Source organism: Agelaius phoeniceus, chromosome 11, assembly GCF_051311805.1.
Source record: "Agelaius phoeniceus isolate bAgePho1 chromosome 11, bAgePho1.hap1, whole genome shotgun sequence".
NCBI lineage: Eukaryota > Metazoa > Chordata > Aves > Passeriformes > Icteridae > Agelaius > Agelaius phoeniceus.
Window position 1 is genome coordinate 21,570,596 of NC_135275.1, and position 15,486 is coordinate 21,586,081.

General features: G+C 47.0%; 1 protein-coding gene across 5 annotated transcripts in view; it reads right to left on the reverse strand.

The window, feature by feature from the left end:
• CRBN (cereblon) overlaps nt 1–15,486 on the reverse strand; it is a 58,363-nt gene that overhangs the window by 32,999 nt on the left and 9,878 nt on the right. For 3 of the 5 annotated variants that reach the window (XM_077184670.1, XM_077184673.1, XM_077184669.1), the window contains 7 exons: nt 12,966–13,205; nt 9,208–9,269; nt 5,321–5,486; nt 4,065–4,248; nt 2,177–2,292; nt 1,938–2,094; nt 1,141–1,274 (listed from right to left, as the gene is read on the reverse strand). In XM_077184670.1, coding sequence (XP_077040785.1) covers nt 1,141–1,234 — 94 coding nt within the window. In that variant the 5' untranslated portion in view covers nt 1,235–1,274; nt 1,938–2,094; nt 2,177–2,292; ... (2 more) ...; nt 9,208–9,269; nt 12,966–13,205. The remainder of the gene's footprint in view (nt 1–1,140; nt 1,275–1,937; nt 2,095–2,176; nt 2,293–4,064; nt 4,249–5,320; nt 5,487–9,207; nt 9,270–12,965; nt 13,206–15,486) is intronic. The other 2 variants (XM_077184671.1, XM_077184672.1) reach the window with 2 other exon arrangements.

Below are 15,486 nucleotides of genomic sequence, written 5' to 3' on the forward strand. Positions count from 1 at the left end.
ATCCAGCCTGGCCCTGGACCCTCCTGGGATGGGGCAGCCACAGCTTCTGTGGGCACCCAACTTTATAGTTCCTTTTGCACATCAAATGTCTCCTTTTTCCTGATCTTCCTAGCTGCCCAACACCAACCAGCAAACCCAGCTGACATTAAAACACTTTGGCCTTTACTTTTGGAAGGCTCTGCCCCTCTGCAGACACCATCTTCTGCTTCAGCACAGAGGAGCAGGGGGTGTTGAGGCTGAGCTGGGTGGCAGTGGCAGAGGACAGAGAGCTGGACACACCTGAGGAGCTGGGGGAGATGCAAGGCACAGAGAGCTCCAGAAGAGCCCTTGGGAGGGTGGAGATGCTGGGCAATGCCTGGTGGATCCCTGGGCTTGGGGGCAAACTGCTGGAAGAGGGTTCCTTGTTCCCTCCACCAATGGATTGACCTAGATTCCTGTCAATTCCTGGATTCCTGCTCAGGAAGAGATACTGTCCTGCCTTTTCAGCACACACACTGGAGAAAAGGTGCTTCACATGTCAAGCAGGCCCCTTTCCAATTAGAGCCCTTTGAATCCAGTTTAGCAGCAGAGATATGAAATAAACAGCGAGGCAGCCACAAAGCTCATCCATCCACTCCTGATTAGTTCCACAATGCCTCCCATCCCTGCACCACTTCAGGTGGAACGTTCTGCCTTTCCCTGCCTCCTGAATTCCGTTTATTTGAAGAAATATCGAGTGAGGCAGCAGGATGCAGCAGGGTATTTGTCAGCGCATCGATCGGGATTTGCATGGCAGGGTGTTTGTGTGCAGCCTGTTCCTCCCCAGTGTTAACCACGGCGTGAATTCCTGGGGAATTTATGGCCCTGCTCCTTCCAAAGTGCCCTGTTAAGTCCCTCAGCTCCTGACAGGTCTCAGTTGCAAACACTGGGTTGTTCAGCACAAAACAAAAGGGCAGCGCTGCCCTGATCAATACGGACTCACGGGAAGCTGCCAAGGGATATTCATCTCCCAGCCTGGGAATTACAGCACAGGTTCTGCCTCTGGAGAGGCTGTGGAGCCAGGGATGCCTGGGGGCAACAGGGCACCCATACCTGCAGCCATTCAAACCCATGTGAGGGACTGAATCCATGAAATCTCCCTCAGGATTCCAATCCCAGCACCTGTTCCATCAAAGGAGACAGATCCGTGATCCACGTCCACTTGAGCCACCCAAAAGAGAGAGGGATATGCAGATATCTTCTTCACATGCTGCATTTTACTGTCACTTTTTCTCTCATTATTCCCCTCATTTTACCTGTCATTAAGAGGAAAAAAAATAAATTACATTTTTGTTTTCCCAATCCCTGATTTTCAGACAATGAGAATGAGATTCCCAAGATGGGAGCAGAGCAACTGCCAAGAGCCTCTTGACCAGTTCCTATCATCCTGCTCAGCCATTTATATGGGAATTCCAGCTGTAGATATGGGAATGGAAGCAGAATTCCAGCTGTAGATATGGGAATGGAAGTGGAATTCCAGCCATAGATATGGGAATGGAAGTGGAATTCCAGCCACAGATATGGGAATGGAAGCATTCCATTTATATGGGAATTCCAGCTGTAGATAAGGGAATGGAAGCAGAATTCCAGCTGTAGATATGGGAATGGAAGCAGAATTCCAACCATAGATATGGGAATGGAAGCAGAATTCCAGCCATAGATATGGGAATGGAAGCAGAATTCCAGCCACAGATATGGGAATGGAAGCAGAATTCCAGCCATGGATGTGGGAATTTCAGCACAGCACAGTCTGGGTCTTGGATTACCAGGAATGGGTTTGATACAGGCAGCACTTGAAGCCCCCAAAGCTTCCAGCTGCAGAGGGGCACTGGGAGAAGCAGGTCCCAAAATCCATGCCATAAGTGCCAGGACCACGTCATTAAAAGGAACAATCATTAATTACAGAGGACTTTTCTTACCTGGAGGTAACAGAGCCCTGGTTTGTGTGAATCCTCATCTGTGGTGCCATAAAAATCTCCTGGTTTTGACACAGCCAGTGGGGCTGTCCTTGGGATGAGGCAAAACCATCTGAGGAGCAGATGGAGCAGGGCAGCTCCCGACAAAAAATAGACATTCCTTTAAAAATGGATGAAAGCAACATTTAATTTAGTTGAAAGGTGGAAATGAACCATTAAGAAATCCAGGCTCGTCTAAATACCTGCTTGTCATGTATATTTAATTGTTTTCATTTCCATTTGGATTGTGCTCTGCACTTACACAATGGCCACAGCTTGTCCTCAAGTGTCTGAGCACGGAGAGGGATTTGAGAGGATTCTGCAAGGGAGAAGGATGAGGAGATTTCTGGGCAAAAATAGATACCAAAACCATCCAAAATGCTGTTATGAAGAATTATTAGTCAGTCCTTGATAAAGAGATGCAAAAGCAGGGGTAAGTAGCAGGACAAACCCACATTACAAATACATCAGCCATAAAAAAACTGCTGCTTGAAGAGTCTGGTAAAATAAATTATAATTTTCCTTCTTTTTCTTCAAACCAGGACAAACCAGTGGAAAGTATTGCTCCAAAGCATTTCACTGATATCAGATCAGCTGCAAAAGATATTTCAGGAGCAGCTAATTACCAAAGCTCTGATCAATGTGCAGTGGGATGAAGGTTGTACCTCCTGCAGGTTCCAGACCTCAGCTCCAAAGATGTTCTTCAGAGTCCTTGAAAAATTCATTTTCTTCACAACTCTCCTCATTATTTATTAATGACTGTTATTCTGAATTCTGGATCACCATCATTTCCTCAAGCAGGAGCATAATTTTTCCTTCTCTTATCAAAACAGAGTCAGGAACTCGAGTACCTGCCCCCGGGGTTTGAGTGTTCCCCCTTTTCCCCAAGCCAGGAGCCCTCATATCCAGAACTTACACGGATCCAGCAGGAATTTATATGAGACCCTCAGAGCCTTCAATGTTTTCTCTTTAGAAATTCCTGCCGAGGGGGTTTTGGTTTCAGCTGAGATAATGAAATTCAGAGATCACGGCCCGGCAGGGGCTGGCCATGCAGGGAAGGTGTTTGGGCAGTACAAGAGGCACTTTAACCACCACTTTTTTCTGCATATCCACAATTCCAGAGGGATTCTGTTCCCGTGGTCCCAGGGCTGCTCAAGGACCTGACTGAACTCCCTGATCTTCCCAGCAGCTGTGGCCAGAGCTCCTCTGGCAGCTTTGCCATCAGAGCTGTGTCAATGAGGGGCATGGAAATTCATCCCAGTGGGTGCCTTCCTTATGGAAATGAGTTATTGCATGGAGGTTCAGCTAATGTGAGCATAAAAAAATGATCTCTTTCCTCAGAGAGAGGACAGATGGCTCTCCCTCCTTGTGAAGGGTTGGTTTTTCAACACAAGCTGCCTCTCCAGTGGAGAGGAGGGGGGGAATCATCTCTTAATTACTGCTCCACTGGCTGAAAGCACATTCTTGGAGCAGAAGGTATTAGATGGAGTTTTCTTACACCAAAGTCAGACATAAAAAAGAAATCACAGAACTGTTTTGGTTAACAGGAGGAAAATTTATATTAAAAAATCCCCACTAGAACTGGGTGATTCTTCCCCACTTCTCAAGAACAACTTGAATCAAGGCCAGAGTCTGTTTTCACAGGAGGTGAAACACAAACATCCAAAGAATTAAGTGACAATTCCTTCATGTTCCTGAGTTATGGATTAGAAAAATCGTCTCAGCAGCGCTGATCAATGGGAACTTCAAAGAGAAACACAGCCCATCCATTACAGTTCCTCCCAATTACATCCTTCTGCTGAGAACTGCATTTTATGTTCCTTCCAGGCTTCCAAAAAAAGAGGGAGCAGGATTTTGAAAAAGAGCTTCTAAGCGAGTTTTACCTTTTTATTGAATTTAAACACCACAGGACTGGTTAAATTGGGAGTAAATTCCACACTTCTGAAATGGAAGCACCATTTTCAAACCAAAACCAGAAACATCTCAAAGCTGTTGGTTTTTCTGATCATTTTCCTTCCTTTTTGATGAGACTTCTTCAACAAATTTCATCTAAATCCATAAATCATTTTGAGTAAGCTGAAAATCATTTACCTGGTATGGTTGGGTGAGCTGTGGGTTTTCATCAAGTTCTGAGCTATCTGAGTTTTGGAGAGGAGTTTGGGATTGCTCCCTTCTTTTCTCCTGGAAACCACAGAGAAACGTGACTCTATCCTTCTCCCTCCATCAGCCAAAGGCTTCATGAAAGTGGAGAATCCCACCTGAGGCCAGGAAATCCCTGCAAAACAGGAAAAACAGCAGCAGCATCTCCTGAGTGTTGGTACTTTTCTATTGTGGGTTTTTTTTTACCTCCAGCCCATTGAGTGCCCAGCAGCTCCCACCATTCCCAGATGTCCTGCTGGAAATGAGCCTGTTCTGGATGGGGATTCCCACCTGCCACACATTCCCTGTTCAGGCAGGAGCTCTCTGAGCCCTTCAGAGGGTTGAGGAGCAGTTCTGCACACAAACAGTGAATTACCCCATGCTCCCCTTCAGCAGTGGCTGATCCTGGCACACCAAGGTGGGACCAGCAGCATTTCCTTTCTGCCAGCCCCTGGAATTCAGCAGGGCTGCTGCACACAGCCCTCGTGGTGACCAGCCTGCCTTGACCACCAGCAGCTCCCAATTAACTGATGGGGTCTCTAAAGGTCATTACCCAGTCCCCACCGTGACTGCAGTGTAACTATGGAATCACCCCCTGGCTACCCAGAATTAGCCAGGGCTTTGTTGGCTTTGCAGGGCACAGATAACAATGGATTCTGTTTGGGAAATCATGCACCAATTATCTCTGAAATTAGGCTGCACACAGGGGACTGCTAAGCAGCCATGGAAAAATTACAATTTTCTTCCCCACTCCTGCCTCTTCCCAGCCCACCTCAGGCCTCCCATCTCATCATTCATTTCTGCTGTAGTTTGTTCTTACCCAGCCCCAGCCCCCAGAGAAGGCAATTCTGGAGCTCCCAGGCTCAGGTGTCTGCTCTGGCGTTTGTCCATCCCCACCACACCAGGTACCAAATCCAGAGCTGCTGCCCCACCTGGGGGCTGTGGGGGAGGCAGAGCCCTGCAGCAGCCTCAGGGCTTCAGCTGCAAGCACACAGCCACAGAATCCCTCAGGTTGGAAAAACCCTCCCAGATCATCAAGTCCAACCTTCACCCAAATACCCCCTGCCCACTAAACACATCACAAAGTGCCTCCTGACTCGTTTTGTGAGCACAAAACCCCCAGGTGGACTCAGCTTGTCCTGGGTGCATGCAGTACCCTCCACTTCACACCCAATTCCTCAGCCTCTCACAAATTTCTAGGCACAAACCTTTGAGCAAACTGGGACTTCAGTAAAAACTCTTTATAGAGGTAAAGGAGGAGATTCCTTGTGGCAGCAGCAGAAAGAGCAGCTGGATGTTCTTCAGCAGTGGCTGATTAATCCTTTTCATTCAAAAATCATTGGATTTAAAGGAATAAAACTGTTCTTGGAACTCCTGCAAGGCAGAATGTTTTGCCCAGTTGAAAAGCTGTTATCTCATCAATGGTGGCTCCATTTGGCCAGGAATAGTCACCTCCTTTCCTTTTAATTACAATTATTTCCATGAAAAAAGTCAGAGCAGTAACTGTGAGCATTCCACATAGTCAAATGACTATTATAATTATTAATTTTAAAAAGATAGCTGTATTTTAACAGAACAAACCAGGTGCCAGCAACAGAGCTGCCTCCTAATGATCGAGATTTGATTTTGAAGAGAACAGTAGTGAAGGTTTGCCCTTGCAGCCCCTGACAGGAGCCAAAGCCCATCCACCCTGGCCCAAAGACTCACAGAAGACAGCTGGGGTGCTCTGGGCCCATGGAGGTGACAAGAGTCTTGTTCTCCACAGCTTCCCAAACCTGCCAGTGCCACGCCCCATCCCGTTAATTCAGGCTTCCCTTGGAAATCACACCTGGGTTGGGTGGCTGCCCCCGTGGAAAAGCTGCTGTGCATCCTGGGGTTAATGGCTGCTTTGTGGAAAGCAGGAAAAATGCAGGTTCCTGTTCCAGCCTGCAGGGAGAGAGGCTTTTGGGGGGTTTTTAAGAGGAAGAGCTGCAGTGAGCCCTCCCTGGAGGGGCTGCAGCATCAGCAGCTCCCAGGGGCTGAGCTGGGCCAGGCCTGACCAGCACTGCACAAAACAACCTCCTTTCCTCCCAGGAAAACTCCCAGGTGCTGCTTTCCCTGATTCAGCCATCCCTCAGCCCTGAGCAAAGCAGCAGTTTTCTCCAAAAGGCCATTATTTGGATAAATCAAGCGTGGAACTGCATCAGGGCAGAGCAGGAGGGCCAGGCAGCAGAGGAAGGACAGGACAGAGCCACTGAAAACACAAAACACCCACCAGCATCTGTGTTCTGCATCTCTGCAAAGGAGAGAAAGCTGATCTGGGCATTTCCTTATTTCCATCCTACCAGCCCAAGTCCTTTTTGGGGATTTTTAATTGCACAAAGCATTTTTCTGCTCCTTCCAAAATGCTCTTTATGTGGAAAGTGCTGGTGAAGTAGCAGGGAGGAGTTTGTGTTCCAGCAGGTCTGGAGCAGGTCTGGAGCACTCACTTCACACAACAGGTCCCACCCTGGGGCGTTTTTCTAACAGCAAACAGGGTTGCCAAAGAAATAAATGTTTATACAGCACATTGGATTTATCACTGGAGTAAATCAGGTGATGGTGGGGAAAAACAGGAGTGGAAGTTATCCACAGGCATGGCAATTTGAGAGAGCCTTCTTCCCAAAATACCTGAGCCAGGGAATCTCCCTGGAAGCTCAGCCCAGAGCCCAGGCTGGTTCCATACCAGTGCCTTTGGTCTTTAATCACTCCAGAGACACAGCTCCCACTGATATCAGCACAGCTTTTGCATTCTTGCAAAATCAGCATCTCTTTTGGGTTGTGGTTTTTTTTTTTTTTTACAGCAAAATCACACACTCAGCTTCAGGGGGAACTGGGTGGCAAAACCCCAGTGAAAATCCCAGGCAAGTCTCCTTTCTGACCTGACTCAAAATTAAAAATGTAACAAATAGCACTCAGCAGAGAGCTGAGGAAATGCTGCAAGAGCAGTGAGAGGGATGCTTGCTTTGGGCACAATGTGTAGGAAAATAGGTGCATATAAATACACTTTAAAAACATCAAGATTCATGCAGGAACTGAAAACAAAGACTTCCTACATACCCACAGAGCAATCCCACACACAGACATGAGGCTTCTGAATTTGGGTTAGAAGCATTGAAGAGGAAATGTTTACATTCCTGCTTCTTCTATGAAACTAGTTTTAAAATGAAACAAGAAGGGTGGAGAGGATCCTTTTACAAGGGATGGAGTGACAGGACAAGGGGAATGGATTTAAACTGCCAGAGGGCAGGGATGGAAGGGATATTGGGAATTAGGAATTGTTCCCTGTGAGGGTGGGAGGCCCTGGCACAGCTGGGGCTGCCCCTGGATCCCTGGCAGTGCCCAGGGCCAGGCTGGACACTGGGGCTGGAGCACCTGGGACAGTGGGAGGTGTCCCTGCCATGGCAGGGCTGGCACTGGGTGGGATTTAATGTCCCTTCCTACCCAAGCCATTCCATGATTCTGTGATTTCAATGTCTATTTAAGCCCTGACATGGAAGTGAAAGCAGCTCATGGCACAGTGGGGCAGGGTCTGTGCCCCTGGACAAACCCAGGTTATCTGAGGCAGCAGCTCCTCCCTGCCCTCCCCAGCTCTGCACACACAGAACAGGAGCTCGTTAATTAAGGTTCCCAAGTCCCCTTGCATGGCTTTCAGAGCAGAGGAGAATGGGCTCTCCCAGCTCAGCTGATTTATGGCATCCTCAGGGCATTTTGCTCATGTGTCCAGAGCCCAACTTCTCCTTTTTTTAAGCAATCCCAAAGCCTGACCTGTGATGGCCTCAGCGTTGTCCTGGCACTGCCCTGGTGTGCAGCTCCTGTCAGCCAGAGCCAGAAGAGGAAGCTCTGCTGCATTCCTGCACCCAAATCTATAGCTCATAAAATTATCAAATGTTATGGCTTTATCAAACCCCATCTGTAATTCCTTCAGCAAAATCGTTCTGGTTTTATTTTAAGCATAGGTTGTTCAAATTTTCAGTACCTTTTGTATTAATAATATTAAAATATGTTAAAACATTTATAGAGAATAACCTGCAATAAGTTGAGTGTTCGTAACATCAAGCAAAGTTAAGTTTCACTATGTTTAGGTCTAAGCACTCTTAAGTTACATTTTATCACTTTGATATTCTGTCAAAATTGAGTTCATTATTCCTTGCTATCAGAGTTCATTCATTTCAAGTTGAAGTGCTGCTTAAGATAAATTACCCTAAGTTTTGTTAAAAATCATACAATATCTAGTTTATATTCTATTGGCTGGAGTAGAATACCTGGATATTGCCATCCCCTTCCAGTGCCACCCTTGGGCAGCTGTGGTTCCTCTGGAATGCCAGGACACAGAGCTGGCAGCTCCCCAGGAGAGCAGGGAATAGTTTCTATATATATATATATATATAAAATATACATATATAAAATATTTATTTTATATATATATATTTTTTTTTTTGTTTGGGTTTTTTTTTTGTTTTGTTTTGTTTTTTTTTGTTTTTTGTATTTACTAAGACATTACCTTATTCTGGGAAAAAAATCTCTTAGTCCATGAGTTATTCCTCTGGGTAGAAAAAAATACTTTCTTTTTTTCCTAAAAATAAACCAGCCTGACAGAAATTAATGAGTTTATCAAATTTTTAAGGGAGTGACAAACTCTTAAGCTCAACTTAGCATCCAGTTTTCCCGTGGCAGTTTCTCAGCCCTGTTAGAAGCTGTAGATATTGGAGTGTGGAACAGAGATATTCCCAGATTTATGGTGAGCCTGACAATGATTATGTAGCCCATTGAGATGGAGTGGTGTGATTTAGTGGTTTGGGAGGCATTTGTCAGGCTTGATGAATGCATCTGGTGATTCAGGCAATGAAAATGTGAGATTTCCAGCCAGTGGCAGATAAAGGATGCTGCCTGACACATGGGGTCATGGCAGGGGCTATGGAAGGGGATAAAATTTTTATTTGTTTCTCATTTAGAGTTTTAGAGGGAGATGGGAAGGAAGATAAACTTCCTTCAGCTGAAGAGGCTGTGGAGAGGGTGTATCCTAATGAATATTTGGCTATTTTTGTGTCCTGGTTTCTCACCTGCCCCTGCTCACCTGCACAGGGCATCCAGGTGGGTGCACTCAGGGCTCTCCAGGCTCCCCCAGCATTCCCAGCTCTGCAGAAAAACATGGACATAGTGATTTTCTCATTTGCCTGCTGTAGAGCACACTAAGGTTTGATACAAAGCCAGCTGGAAATGAGAAATTGCCTTTAGATGGGTCCAAAATGTGGGCATTTTCTTAGGCAAAATGAGTTAAAACGAGCTTTTGAAATTCCAGCCATATCCAGACAATTTACAGCTCATTTTGGTTTCAAGTTCCCAGACAGAAACAGGTTCTTAGGAAAACAAGGTATTTTGAGATGTGCTCTCTACTGAATTTGTACACAAATCCTAGAACCCCAGAATTGTTTTGGATTGGAAGAGACTTTAAAACTCATCCCATCCCACCCCTGCCATGGCAGGGACACCTCCCAGTCCCAGATTGCTCCAGCCTGGCCTTGGGCGCTGCCAGGGATCCAGGGGCAGCCCCAGCTGCTCTGGGCACCTGTGCCAGGGCCTCAAGGAAAATATTTCCCATAATTGAATCAGGTATGAAACACCAGGCAAAGAGGACCCAGGCCAGAGGCTGTTCAAGGCAAAAAGGAAGGAAATTGAGGACCCTGTTGCTTCAAGAGCAGTGGAGAACAAGCCTTACTGCACTAATGGACATTTCTCAGTCAATTACATGCCAGTGCTGGTCCATTTTCCTGGAATGTTTTATTCTGAAGCTTTCAGATAGAAATGCTCCATTTTAACTAAGATATATCATTATATATTTTTTACCTTGTATTATTTAGGGTTTCCAAGGAAAATACATTCCATTCATACTCAGCAGAAGCAAAGCCATGCTCTGCTTTGAATCCCAAGCTCAGCTCTCACTTAACAAAACCAGCCTGAGCTGTGCTAGAGCATCAATCCATAGAGAAGTACTTAGGAGGAATAAATTGATTTTCTCATTGCTCTATGTTGGCTAAAAATTATTCGATTATGTATTTAGCTGCTAATGGAAACTCATTAGTAGATTTTCATTTCATGCTTGTTTGCACCTGCAATCCATTTTTCCCTGTCCAAAGCACTGTTTCATTTCAGTTCCGTGCTATAAATTTCCTTGCATATAAACTGATAAGCGTCAGCCAAAATTCAGTGTACGTGGTCTGAAATAGCTCAGGGCCATCTCTTTCACAACAGCATCGTTAAAGCAGCACATCCTGGTGTAACAGGGGGGCTGTTAACTCTGCATTTGATGGCCTAACTTGCCTCATTGTTTGCTCATTAACTTTGTTATCCTCGTTAGTGTCAGCTCCTTGACATTGTCCTGTTGGCTCCGGGCTGCCCCAAGTCCCACAAGGCTCCCTGGGCATCTTTTTAACCCAAAGGTGGAACATTCCCACCTTCAGGGCCCCCTCGTTCCCACTCCCTGCTTTTCTGTGGGATGGAAGCTCAGTGATGTTCAGTCAAACCAAGCTCAGTGGCCTCTGGCTCTGTTTGGAGGGAGATGCTGTTACCTGTGAGAACAGCACCCAATTCCAGCCAAATCCAACTAAACCAGTTTGAATTCCCCCTCCTTATCCTTCTCCAGCTTCCTGATGCGTTCATGCCTTGGGATCTGCAGGAAGGGCAGCACAAGGAATCAGGCCCTGTGGCATTCACATTCTCTGAGCAGAGAGAGAATTCTCTCTCAGGATTTTTTCCTGGAGAAGCACAGAGACAAGAAGAGAAAACCATTCTTATCTCTGTTCTCTGCTCCTGTTGTTTCTGCACATGAGGAATGTGTTATGGAGATTGTTTACCTGAAGGGATTTGTCAGTTGGATTCTGCTGAGGTTGTTTTGTTCCCTTGGCCAGTTGGCTCAGAGCTGAGTCCTGGCTGTCTCAAACAGTCGTGGGTTTTTCTTTAGTATTCTTTAGTGTCATTTGTACAGTATAGTTCAGTTCTCTTTAGTATAGTTATACTGTAGTATTAATGTCATATAGTATAGTTTTAATAAAGCAGTTGTTCAGCCTTCTGAATCATGGAGTCAGATGCCAATTGTGAGAAATTGCTCCTCATGTCATAGTTTAGGAAGGTTTATTAAACCTTATCAAAAAAACACAGAAGACTGAATAAAGAAAAAAGGTTCTGGTGCCAGGAGCAAAAGATTTTCCCCGCCATGTGCTCAGCCCCCTCACAATGGAGGTTTTTCCTTTTTTAACCCTTTAACCCATCCCAAAGTTCTGTCCATCAACCCCTTCTTTGCTGTCCAGTGGTGGAGATCTCTTCCTCAAATCCTGACTGGAGCTCAGGTGTTCCACAGTGACAAGCCAGCCCTCCCAGCTGTCCCTTGATAACCACACAAGGGGGTAAAACATCACTATAAATCTATAAAACTTTTCTCAACCTATATCCATGATATTTGTCCATTAATTGTGAGAATCAATCCTGCATTACTCATCTATCACACAATCATTCCCAGATGTTGGGGTCGCCCTGAACTCAATAAAGCCCTGCAATTCCCAATTCCTGCTTCCACCTCCCACCCAGAAACCCTGCCCAGCTTGGGCTCAGCTCTGCCTTCCCTCTGCCCTTTCATCTCCCAGCTCAGTCCCAGCAGACCCCACACGAGGGGAAAGCAGAGCAGTCACCCTGATTTACCCATCCAATATCCCTTCAAGCATTCCCAGCTCGGTGCCAGAGCACCCTGGGCTGCAGCAGCACTGGATGGGCTGGGAAGGCTCCTGCTGGGAATAAGGAGGGCAGAGATCAGAGGTGCAGGAATGGCAGATGACCAGAGCCTGCTCACTATGAGCTGCTGGGCATTTTCTTTTGGAGTAACCCATGTCCAGGTTAGTGAAGCAGAACCTGATCATAATAATTATGTCACTCTTTGTTTTCATAGGAAGAAATTAATAAGTTGTTCAACTTCAGCAGAACTACTCTGAATTGATCCAAATATGAGAAGTGACTCTCAGTGTTGTGTACCAGCGCAGCCCCCATAGAGAAAAATGCATTTGCTGTAAAAATATCTATTTTATCAGGTAGCTCAAGCCTCTGGGGTCTGCCTGCATTCCCCACCCGAGTAACTGAGAGCAGGAACAGCTCTGAATGTGCTTGTTAAGTGGGCCTGATCAATACAAATCTATTTCTCAATTAAGTAGAAGATCCTGGTGTATGTGTATTGCCTGCAGGCCAAAAGAGTTCAGAGCAAAACTGGATTCCAGAATACAAAGTTGTGTTGTTTTTGCTCTGTCTTTTAAATGAGCTTTACCAGCATGCAACTGCAATCCTTGTGAACTCTGCAGATTAAATTTCCTTGCAGTAATGACCACTAGGAATTAGTGAAATGTTAATCTTCCCACCTGCTGTGTATGATTATACACGAGTCTAATCAACCTGATTACAAAAGAAAGTAATTTCTGCTTTTACAGGGTTTTTGTTGTTGTTGTCTGCTTTAGTTCTTCCTGAGGAGCTGTGAAATTCCTTACCCTGTATTTTAAAGCAAAAATAATGATGAAATTAAAATGTGTAAAGGGGAGCAATGGGGGCTGATAGTAATTGCTTTACAAGAGATACAGTAATTGATGCTCTGAGGATTTATTTGAAAGCATGGAAGTGAATTAGGAACCTGCTTTATCTGGATTTGCTCGCTCTGATGAAGTCACTGCGGTCTTTGTGTCTTGGTTTTCAGCTAAACTCTTCTTAATGAGAATGCTAATAATTACCGTGGCACTAAATTGTTTTAGGGACACAGGAGGATGGGAGCCACATTTTAATGTCATTTAAAGCCACACCCACCTTTCTGCTGCCAGCCCTGAAGGAGGAAATCCATCAGAGATTGGATCCATCCAACTCCTTGAAAATTCCAGCCATATCCAGACACGTGGGTGAATGTGAAGACAAGCTAAAAATCTACATCTGATTGTATTTCTTGGCTTAAAGCTTTGTTAAGGCTGGGCCCACCCACCTTGGGAGCAGGTACTGCAGCGCAGAGAGGCTTTACAAGTGAGAAATCCAGGAAAATGAGTGTCCAGACACCTGAAAATACAAGAAATGCAGGGTAAGCCACATAGAGTATTAACGTTTGCCAAAGCCAACGTTATCCTGCTTTGTGCAGCAGTCAAAGCCAGTTTCCTGAGCAGCCACACACCCCAGAACACCTGAACTCCACCCCCTGCACATGGAAACACCTGGGATAATCCCATAATATCCATCCACCTAATCCACATATGGCTGCCACTCATCCAAATTCCAGGCCTGGTGGGCACCACTGCACAGGCACGTTTATCATTCCCAGAGCCACGAGATGCCAAACGTGCCCCCAGTGTTGCCAGCAGCGCTGGGATCTCCATGGTGACAGCGTGTGTCACATCCCTGAGTTACCTGAGTGATCATTGCCATCCTTTCATCTGATCCTCACTTTTCATCTCTGCCTCCGAGTGCAGCGGGCTCCTAATGGAGAGGAATTGACAAACATCCTCATATTCCTCAGAGGAAAAGCAATTCTTTTCTCATCTACACTCCTGCAACTGAATTCAAGCAACAGCTTTTGCAGGAAGAGCTGCTCGTGGAAGTCAGGAATTTGCCTTTGACACACACACAGAGCCAGCTGTACACTGGGCTGGAGGATGGCAAAAAGGCACCTTGCTAAAACATCCCCAAAAGCCTCTAAAGAAGCCTCTTTCTCCAAACCTGGGGCAGTCCCAGCTCTCCCTCACCCCCAGTTCTTCCCAGCCCCACTTCTCCCAGTGCAGAAATCCCAGAGATCACCTCTGCTCTTCCTCATTTCTGGCTATGGCACAGAAAATGAACCCAGGGGTGGCTGAACCCTGGCCTTCCAGGAGCTGCAGTCTGGAGAAAAATGCTCCTGGGATGTCCAAGCAATGTGTCACCTTGTGCAGGAGCTGTGGAGGGGGATTTTGGAGGGTGCCACAGCCACAACTCGGCCCAGCCAGAATCCCCTGGGCTGTGCCGTGGTTCCTCCCTCTCCCTCCTCCTCGTGCTCTCTAACTCTGCTTTTAGGAAAGCTGAGCATTTCCCAGCCTGGCTCGTTAAATCCTCAATGCCTCAATCTGGGTTCTCTCGCACTTTGGGTTGTACAGGAGTGTCCTTGGGAGAGGAACCCCCAGGCTGGGGAGGGAATTTTGGAGATGGGAGACCCATAACCCAAGCAGGGCACCCAGCAAGCTCAGCAGTGTGAGACACTGGTGTGACAGTATAAATAAAGACCATTCCAATGGGGTTATCAGCTGTAAAAGTGCTCCTGAGACACTCTGCAGGCCTGTGCTGAGGGCAGAGGGAGGCCAGCCCTGGTGAGTGTGACATGAGGGGAGCAGGACTGATTGCTGTGCACCCACCCCAAAATGCTGCATTTTGGGGTTTAATCTGTTTCTTATTGCAGAAATAAGTCCAAGAGATCACTGAAGTGCTGTCCCCAGCCCTCTGCAGTCCCCTGCTCCCCTCCCAGCACAGTCCCCGTTATCTAACACCTGGGAGGGGATTTAAAAGGAACTCTTCATCTCATTTCATACATTAGTGCTAAGTTTAGCTTCTGTAGGTAACAGTTTCTGTTTGAACTAATAAAGAGGTATGTTTAGAATCTCAGGGGCACACTCTCTGCTCGTTTGAAACAAATGAGGATTATATAAGGAGGAACAGGAGCTACAAATAGGATTCATAAAATAAATGGGCTGTGAGCTTGCAGTGGTGTGGAGCCATTAAAGGTGACGAGTGGCCACAGCGTGTCCTTCCCCTGGGACAGCCCTGGGGACAGCAGGGCCGGGCCTGGCCAGGCTGGAGCACTCAGGGTTTGGCTCCTGCAGGGCCCTGGCACCACTGCCAGCTCCCCAGGGCCCCCCAAGCTCCACCTTGTCCCTGGGACAGCCCTGGGGACAGCAGGGCCAGGCCTGGCCAGGCTGGAGCACTCAGGTTTTGGCTCCTGCAGGGCCCTGGCACCACTGCCAGCTCCCCAGGGCCCCCCAAGCTCCACCTGGTGCCGTTTGTGCTGCCCCAGAGCAGCTCTGCCGCCCAAAAGGGGCAAGGATGCTGCAGCAGAGCCTGGGGGTTCTGCACCCTGCAGGGAACCCCGCGTGGCTCCTGATGGACCCCAAAAGCTCAGCTCTGCCTCAGCTGGCCCGTGAAGTGCCAGTCACACTGTCCCTGCCACCAGTGCCAGCCCAGAGCCAGAATGCTGTGACAAACCCGGGGCTGGCTGTGCCTGCTGCCCCTGCTCCTTCCAGCCCAGCAAACAGTGCTCCAAGTACTGATCCCAAATGCTAAAATCCGACAAAATGCTGCAGAATCCATCTCAGGAGGTGGC